The 9,261-nt window shown below is 44.6% G+C and overlaps 1 protein-coding gene across 1 annotated transcript in view; it reads left to right on the top strand.

The window, feature by feature from the left end:
• Positions 1-4,095: 4,095 nt before the first annotated feature.
• LOC308302847 (GDNF family receptor alpha-1-like) overlaps positions 4,096-9,261 on the top strand; it is a gene marked incomplete at both ends in the record, with an annotated part of 127,567 nt that continues 122,401 nt past the window's right edge. Inside the window, one exon of the mRNA XM_080747165.1 lies at positions 4,096-4,175. Coding sequence (XP_080603291.1) covers positions 4,096-4,175 — 80 coding nt within the window. The remainder of the gene's footprint in view (positions 4,176-9,261) is intronic.

Below are 9,261 nucleotides of genomic sequence, written 5' to 3'. Positions count from 1 at the left end.
CCAGCTCCATCTCTCTCCCTCTCTCTCTCTCCCCCCCCCCCCCCCCCCTCTCTCTCTCAGCTCCTTGGCCTGAATAACATCGAAGACCCCTGCTCTATTCCATTTAAAAAAATACAAATCTATTCTATCCTATACAGAATATGGTTATGAATATATAGCATATTGCATTTCCTGGGCGGAATGGGAATGGGATTTATTTGGTTTGTATGAACCGATATGAATGACAGTTTGCACATGTGATGCTGGGCTGCATCATAACTCATAGTGAATGCTAATGAGGTTTATTATTCACATATAGATCCATATCACCTCTCATCACAATGGACTGGTAGGCTTACTGTCGCCTCATGAATATTTAATGAAGATGCTGGACTCAGACGGTCACCCAGCGACTAACTTCGCGTTGGGCACGTGCACACATAGACATCAAAGGGGGCTTGAGCCCCTGCCCTTGTATCCGCCTGTACAAAGTGCCCTCTTCAGACCATGAATGCTGTTTTTACTCTTGGTGAAAGAAATGCAAATGTTCCCTCTTTCCATGCCATACCTGAAGGCAGCATTCAATAAAACCATCCATCCATCCATCCATCCATCTTCAACCACTTATCCAGAATCGGGTCCCGGAGGTAACAGTTCCAACTGAGACCTCCAGATTTTCTTATCCCGAGCAACTTCCTCCACTCCCTCAGGGAGTATACCGAGGCGTTCCCAAGCCAGTTTGGAGATGTAATCCTTCCACCTGGTCTTTGGTTTCCTAGGAAGGAGCTCGGGGGCATCCGTACTAGATGCCCCAACCACCTAAGCTGACTCCTTTCCAAGTGTAGGAGCAGTGGTTCTACTCCAAGTCTCTCTCGGGTGACTGAACTTCTCACCCTATCTCTAAGGGAGATACCAGCCACCCGTCTGAGGAAACTACTATTTCAACCGCTTGCACCCGCGACCTTATACTTTCGATCATGACCCACACTTCATGACCATAGGTGAGAGTAGGAACGGAGATTGCTCGGTAGATAGAGAGCTTTGCCTTCAGGTTCAACTCTTTTTTCTTCACCACAGTGCGATTTAGCGACTGCAAAACCGCCCCTGCTGCTCCAATTCTCCGGCTGATCTCCTTCTCCGTCTTCCCCTTTCTCTCATTCGTGAACAAGACCCCGAGATACTTAAACTCCTTCACCTGGAGTAAAGCCTCATTCCCTACTTGGACTGCACAATCCTAACAGCAGCAGGTTAAATGTTTACTGAACTTAAAGAGGCGGTGCCATAGTTTTGTACTTTTTCTGTTTTGTATGTGTCTATGAAGTTAACATTATCCTAATAAACCACAGGGTGGGGTTATAATGTGCAGATTTGTCTTCCCAGTGTATTTTTGTTTACTTCCTGAAAGCTGAAAGCCTCTGAGTCAAAAGGCCCAGTCGGAAAACACGGATTAAATGACATCATATACTCATCCCCTCCCCTTTTACCATACACCCAACACTGTGGGTGTGGCTAACTTCAGCTGGATCACCACCCACCATGACAACCAGGCATGCCTAATGAACTGGTGGGTGTGGCCACATAAAAACACAATTTGAACTCTTTCTGTACACTTTTTTTTTCAATCTTCCTCCTAGTATAATCGTAATACCTGATCATCATAGATCATCAGATCATCACCTGATTTCAGACTCAGCTGAAGCTTGAGTCTGACATTGTGCCCTGTTTGAGCGATTTCTGGAGGGGAGGGACTTTGACGGCACGGATCGGTTATTTGTTAAACCCACCCCCACCCCCTGCGCTAATTGGAGGAGCAGTCATTTCGGCTCAAGAAATCACTTATTATGAACACAATTCCAGACCAGAGAAACAGTCCACTCTGAGAGTGTGCGGGTCTATGGGCCCTAGGAGACACGGGGAGAACATGCAAACTCCACACAGAAAGGCTCTATCGCTGACCCCACCTAGGGTGTGGGCGCTGATGATGCGGAGGGAGAAACAAGCCCCCAGCACCCACAGTGTCCCCCGGCGGGAATCGAACCCAGGATCTTCTACTGTACAGTAGCTGTGAGGCGAAGCGCTAACCACTGCGCCACCGTGACCCCTGGCACTGCATCTTTAAGCAAGCTGCCACGTAGTGTAGAGCACCACGCATTCATACAAACAAACACCAAGCTCGTCACAGTCCAGCCACTAGACTGCTCTCTGTCGAGGTGCCAACTTACGCCTTGTGCACTCGTAGCTGAATATGGCCTACTTGTGAGCCAGCAGAGCACGCAAGTGACTGTGATCGGTGCTGTCTGTATGTGGCACCAATTAGCCAATGAGGGAGCAGGGCCAATGAGGCTAATTGGTGCCAATGCTGCTGCCTCATTGGCGAATTGGTGCCACATACAGACAGCACCGATCACAGTTATGCCTCATTCACACTACAGATATATAGTTGAACGTTTAGCTTGGTAATTCAATGTAATCTCAATGGAAACCAGCTTTAAAGATACAGGACACACAAAGAACGAAGCTTTGAAAGCTTTAAAGCTGGTTTCCATTGAGATTACATTGAATTACCAAGCAAAACGTTCAACTATATATCTGTAGTGTGAATGCAGCTTTAGTCAGGGCATATCTTCAGAAATAGTGTCAAATCCTGGAATAAATTCCTTCTTCTTGTTTTTTCTTGTTTTTCGTGCCAAACAAATGCTTGCAATGGATTCAGAATCATGAAAAACCCCTAGTTTGACATGCTTCTTAAAGCAGATTTTTATTGGTGTATTTTATCCTGTATAGTTAATTTAATGCGACCCCAACTTTCAGCAGCTGTCAAGGATTCTCCTAGGGAAACTGAATTTCAGTCTTTGTGAGATGTGTTACTAGACACCTTTACAAACACATTGGTGAAGACATTTTTTGGTAAGGAATTTATTCCAGGACTTTTTAAGATATCCCCCGATTAAGTACGACTGCATTCTGTCGAGGTGCCAACTTGTATCAGGTGTCGCACGTGTTGATTAACCTCATTGGCTAAAGGCCCTGCCAGATACATACCCAAATACTCAAGCAAGTAAATGAGCTTGTAGATCTGCAATTAGCCCTATTCACGGCCCGCCCACTCGGCATCACCCTGGTGCTGAAGTCACGTTTTGAAGGGGAAAACCCTACTATAAGCCTATAGAGTTAACACAGAAATCGCAAATGTAATGCAATTTCCGAAGTATAAAATACGGCTAGCATGATCAAGAACACAAGATAGTAAAAGGCACAAAGCAATATAATTTACTGTTGGCTTTAAGTCCAGCTATTTCTGTTATAGTTTCCCCTTCTAAACTGACGTCGGCACCAGGAAGTTGCTGAGAAATTTGCTGAGTGGGCGGGCCATGAATAGGGCTAATACCATGGGGTATAAATCACGCACGCCTGGAGAGTCTATCACGTCCCACTCCCAGCCCTAATTCCCACCTGACGTTGTGTGGGAGTCCCGACTGCTTCAGACCGTACTGGGTAACTGCTAGTTTGCATAAGGTCTTGAGACTGGGACTCAAGTCTAAGATGACGTCTACTAAAGGGCTGTTACACAGAGCAACGAACTGGCTGAGTGAATTTGTACATGCAACGTAGTTGTAATAGTATGGGACAAAGACGACACGCTCTCCTACCTTGCAACAGCACACCATGTCAGACCTTGAAGACCTCAGGCCTTTCTCCTTGGCACGAACCTTCTTCCAGGAGATGGTCTCTGGATTGAATTTCCACAGATCATTAGATGAACTGTGGTAGCCCTCGGCAAACCCACCACATATGTACAGTTCTCCATTGTAAGCAAAGGCTGAATGATTACAGCGTCCTTCTGGAAGAGGGGTGGCAGAAGGCGTGCTCAACCAGCAGTTGGTGTGCATGTCAAACACTCTTGTACCGTTGCAGTAGATTGTTTCACTATACGGTCCGCCACCAATATAACCACCAAATACGAACATCTTTGTCCCGATGACGGTGGCAGAGTGACCTGCTGAAGCAGGTCCCGGAGTCCCTCTGGTGTTAACTAAAGACCAGACCATTGTGTTGGTTTCCAACTTGTACAAGTCATTCACAAATCCGGTCCGGTTGAATCCTCCATAGACGTACATGACCTTCTCCAACACGCAGGCCGAGTGCTTCTCCCTCCCCTCTGGGACGGTCCCAGAACACATGGGCTTGAACCACCTGTGGGTGTCAACATCAAATGCATAAAGCACATTGCAGTGCTCACAAGGCAGTGTTTGCAATGTACCCGTTGCATCGTAATTCTTACGTCCCCCCCAGAGGTAGGTTATATTCTCGATCAGCACAACAGTGTGGCCGTGACGATGAGAGGGAACCTCTAGGTTACATTCGCTTCCGATCGTCTCTGTGGACAACGTCATCCAGCGCAAAGACACTGTGTTGAAGACGTTTACCTCAATCTGATCATGGCGCCATCGATCCCATCCACTTGAGTACCATCCAAAGGAGTACACCATCTGCCCCACTGCAACGACAACGTTTACAGCTATGACCGTTCCTCCGTACACACGATTGACCCATCGCAACATATCACACAAAAACAAAGCAAAACACAAATATCCCTCTGCAACATATGTGAGATAGGTCCCATGATCTACCACTTATATGGTAGTACTGAACAAACGTCACTGCAAGGCTTGACCAATCCGTGAAGCTGATGGTTTAGGCCAGCCAATCAGGAAAACAGATGTCTGCTGATCTTCCTAAAAATGGCAAATTGAACTTGCATCTTTCCGCCAGTTATCACATTATTGGCTTAGTAATGTGACAAAAACAAAAGATCTCTGCGCACTCATGGCCATATATGGGCACAGTAGCACACACCCATATATGGGCCTGCTGATATAACTGTCCTTTGGGGGGTGGGGGGGGGGCTTAATCTTCAAGCTCGCAACACTTCTCCATTTAACTCAAAGAACCATCATTGGGGTTACGAAAAAGGTTACAGGATAAAAAGTCCATTTAACGGACCCTTTGGGGTTTACGGAAAAGGTTACAGGAAAAACAAATTACTCTATAGATGAAATACAAATCACACCTGGTGGTGTGAAGTGTGCAGAGTTCATTTCATCCAGTGTCCCGCTAGCCAATCACAGTGCGTCCTATGAAGCTTGGCCAATGGGACCCTGGGCGTACAACAAACTTTAAGCCGTTGTGTAGGCCAGGGGTTCCCAAACTGTTTTGTCTCAGGGCACCCCATAAATATTTTTGAAGCGGTGAAAGCCGCTTCCAATGAGTGGCTTTGTGTGTCCCACACCCATATATGGTCATTTCAGTTCAGAATGAACAGGTTTTTTCAAAAGCAAAATGTGTGTTTCATGTCCATATGGTCATCCCAGTCCAGAATGAACAGGTTTTATCAAAAACAAAATGTCTGTCACCTCATGTCAATATATGGTCATTCCAGTCCAGAATGAACAGGTTTTATCTGTCCCGTACGTCCAGAATATCAGTCCAGAATGAATAGGGTTTTTCAAAAACAAAATGTGTGTCCCATGTCCATATATGGTCATATCAGTCCAGAATGAACAGGTTTTATCTGTCCCGTACGTCCAGAATATGTGTGTAGCGTCCGTCCCGGTCTGATGATTGGATACTTTGAGGATTGGTCAAGCTTCACATGATAATTCGGCCCTCCAGATAAAATCATTCATTCAGAATATATAAAGAATGTACAGATCAGAGTTCATAACTCTAGAACACATAGAATAAAAGTTCACCGCTTCACTTCGAACCGAGGTTTGATTTTTTTAATCCGAGGCAGCCCTACATACTACATATACTTTTCACTCCCAGCACCTTATATTTATAGCATATCGTCGTTGTCGGGTGGAAACCTTGTATGTCCAAAACCGTTTGTTTTGTATTTATCATCTATAAAATGTACTAAACTAGTGAAAACAGCAGATCTACAAGCACACAACGCCTCGCGATGCGAGGCGTTGTGTGCTTGTAGATCGGCTGTTTTCACAAGTTTTGTGCGACAGTCTTCTATGATGAAGCAGGGCTTTGCTTTACCAAAAGACGTACACATTTGAAACTTGGAGATACAAGGTTTCTGCCCGACAGTGACGATATTTTAGTGATTATGTTGCGAGGAAAACGTTGACATAATAGCCATTTTGGTTAGAACTGACTGAAAATAACTTTGTACTTTAAAATGATACTAAATATTTTTTTCAAGTGTCCAAATAAATTCAAAATATTATCAAATGATCTCGTGGCACCCCTGGACTGCCGTCGTGGAACCCCAGGGTGCCCCGTCACCCACTTTGAAAACCCCTGGTGTAGGCCATATCAAGGCCAGATAGGCTAAGCTTCAGTTTACTTGATGATAGCCTCTGAATAGTACTAGTGTTCTATCCGTCATTCAATGTTATACGAGTTAGAAAGAATATATAAATAACCCGTAAGGCTTTTGTTGACCTTGCACCAGTGAACTGTACTGTCATGAAACTTTACCTTTTCCTATGCAAACTTCTAATATCAAATCTAATGTCTATCTAATGTCTTCAATCAATCAAAATACCTGGACATTTTTTGAACGTGTTTTCCCCACCAGCAATAGAATAATCGCGAAAAAAAGAATATACATATAACAATGACAATAAGTGCAGCCTCACATATTACCAGTGCTATAATAATTATGATTGTTGTTTAGTATTATTCTGTCTTGATGCTACGCTCCACAACACACAGATCAATGGTTGTCATTAGCACCTTGCCATTAGCCTGGGCTGGGCTGCATAACAGTACTCTGTCTGCTGGAGTGATTTACACTGGTGGAGTGATTTGCATCTGCAGGATGCTGCAGATAGACGGTAGAATGTATCCTTGTTGTCGGGTGGAAACCTTGTATGTCCAAAGATATATATTGAAGTCATATATTAACCACTTTAACCCTAGCGTCCATATTCGGAGAACTTTAGCCAAAAATAGCCGATCTACAAGCTCACAGCGCCTTGCGCTGTGAGACGTTGTGAGCTTGTAGATCGTCTATTTTTGGCCACGAGATTTCGTGTAGAGGGGAAAAAGAGCAGACTAAGAGTGAAAGGTCAAGTTTATGAAGTATTGACGGTTCAAGTGGTTAAATATCTGGAAACACAAATTGACATGAATCCAAAATACACTGATGATTGTGCTGTCAAACAATGAAACTATATGGAAATTATGAAAAGGTTGTGGGGGTCCCTCCTTCATCTCTCTCTCAACTAAGGGGTCCTTGGCCTGACAATGTTGAAGACCCCTGCTGTAGAATATCCTTGATGTCGGGTGGAAACCTTGTACGTCCAAAACCCTTCCTTTGATATTTATATATAAAACCATTAAGACGTAAGGGCAATTCTACAACATCTTAATAGTTTTACTGCCAGATGTTATTTATTTATTGGGTTTTGTGCCAGCAAAAGCACCTTACCTTTGCGATGTTATAGACAAAGATGTATTCATTTTTTTTTATCATTATTTTTTTTTATCCTTAAATAGGTGTACTTTGGCTATACTAGCAGTAGAGGGCAGCCTCATGCAAGAATTAATGTGAAATGGCCGCGGTAGGCTGCCGTCCGTCAAGGCCGCTCAATCGATACAGATCAATAGACCCAGAGAAAATAACAAGGAAGTGTTTTGTTACTCCATTGATGCTAACGTCCAGTGGGTTTTTGAGAGCACTTTTACAGGAGCTGTCTCTACGGTACACACCCGCGCGACCCCTCATCAGTTTACAGACATCAAAACAAGGTACAAAAGAACGAGCCAAAGAACAAACTATTGGCATCGCGCCGGCGGGAAAAATGGGGCGAACGGGAACGTCCGGAGCAGTATAAGAGTTAAGACGTAAGGGCAATTCTACAACATCGTAATAGTTTTCAGAAGCAGGGCTTTACTTTGCGAAAGAACATACAAATTTGAAACTTGGAGATACGAGGTTTCCACCCGACAACGACGATATGTTTGTTCCCGGGACCTCCAGAAGCAAAGATTTCAGTTAAATAATAGTATAACAGTATCATTTAAAATGGTAACTGTAAAAAAAATTGCTGATCCACAAACTCACAAGGCGTCAGCGGTCGACAGCCAGTCGACAGAGAAGCTTTCCCCACATTAACAGAAAACTGAAAATACCTTGTTATAGTGCCCTGAGGGACTCATTCCTATGGGGTTTAAGTGGTTAAAAGATAAATAAACAAACATGGAGATATGAGTTTACCGCCGGACAGCGACCATATAATCCGCTGGACACGCCGTAACCATCGACTGAGCAATCACGGCCCTAATTGATCCACTTTGGCCCAACACAAAGGCTGTCCATTAGCTAAATTGTTTTAACATAACAGGCTATTCATTGTGTGCAGGGGAACAGCCTCCATTTGCTGGTTGCATGCCAGGTGCTTTATGTTGCACTGCACTTTATGGTTTTACTACATACTGTATTGTCTCTGCAAACTGTACCTGTACATTTTTGTCAATGCTGCTAAAACCAAGACCCAATCCTGTCTTTTTATTGTTATTGCGTCCAGTATTTTTATCGCTATTTTTCAAATTGTATTATTCTTACTTATTTGTATTTCGGTGTATTATTGGTAAATGCGTTTTATATAGGCCTAGCTCTTTTCTTCAAAGCTCTTTACAATGTACACACCCGTCCCGCACCCACACACGCATGTACCCACCCACCCACCCACACACACACACACACACACACACACACACACACACACACACACACACACACACACACACACACACACACACACACACACACACACACACACACACACACACACACACACACACACACAGATGGTGGAAGAAACCATGCAAGGCACCAACCTGCTCACTGGGAGCAGTTAGGGGTTCAGTGTCTTGCTCAAGGACACTTCGACACTAAGCCAAGAGGAGCCGGGAATCGAACCTGGAACCTTCGACTTTCTGAGCCACTGGTGGAAAAGGTATTCAAAATGTTTTACTTAAAGCTATACTGTGTAAGTTGCTCAACTGGTGGTCTGTAGCAGTATAGCAAACCGCGGTCGCGTTTGCTTTTTTCGTCCGTTTTTCGCTCGCGGACCGGGCCGTCAGACCACCGCGTCCGCCTCGCCTCGCCGAGACGCTTTCAATGAGGTCTCCCGTGTCCTTCTACGAGCAGCGGTTGGGCAGTTACATGCTAGACTCCTCCAGTGTAAACACTGCAGTGTACTTCCTGAAGGCGTGTTTCCTAAACCCACCAGAGAGCCCGGCAGTGTATGCGCTGTG

The sequence above is a fragment of the Nannobrachium achirus genome, assembly GCF_963921795.1.
Source record: "Nannobrachium achirus genome assembly, chromosome: 18".
Classification (NCBI taxonomy): domain Eukaryota; kingdom Metazoa; phylum Chordata; class Actinopteri; order Myctophiformes; family Myctophidae; genus Nannobrachium; species Nannobrachium achirus.
The sequence above is the reverse complement of the archived record's forward strand: the minus strand, read 5'-3'. Positions and strand labels throughout refer to the sequence as shown.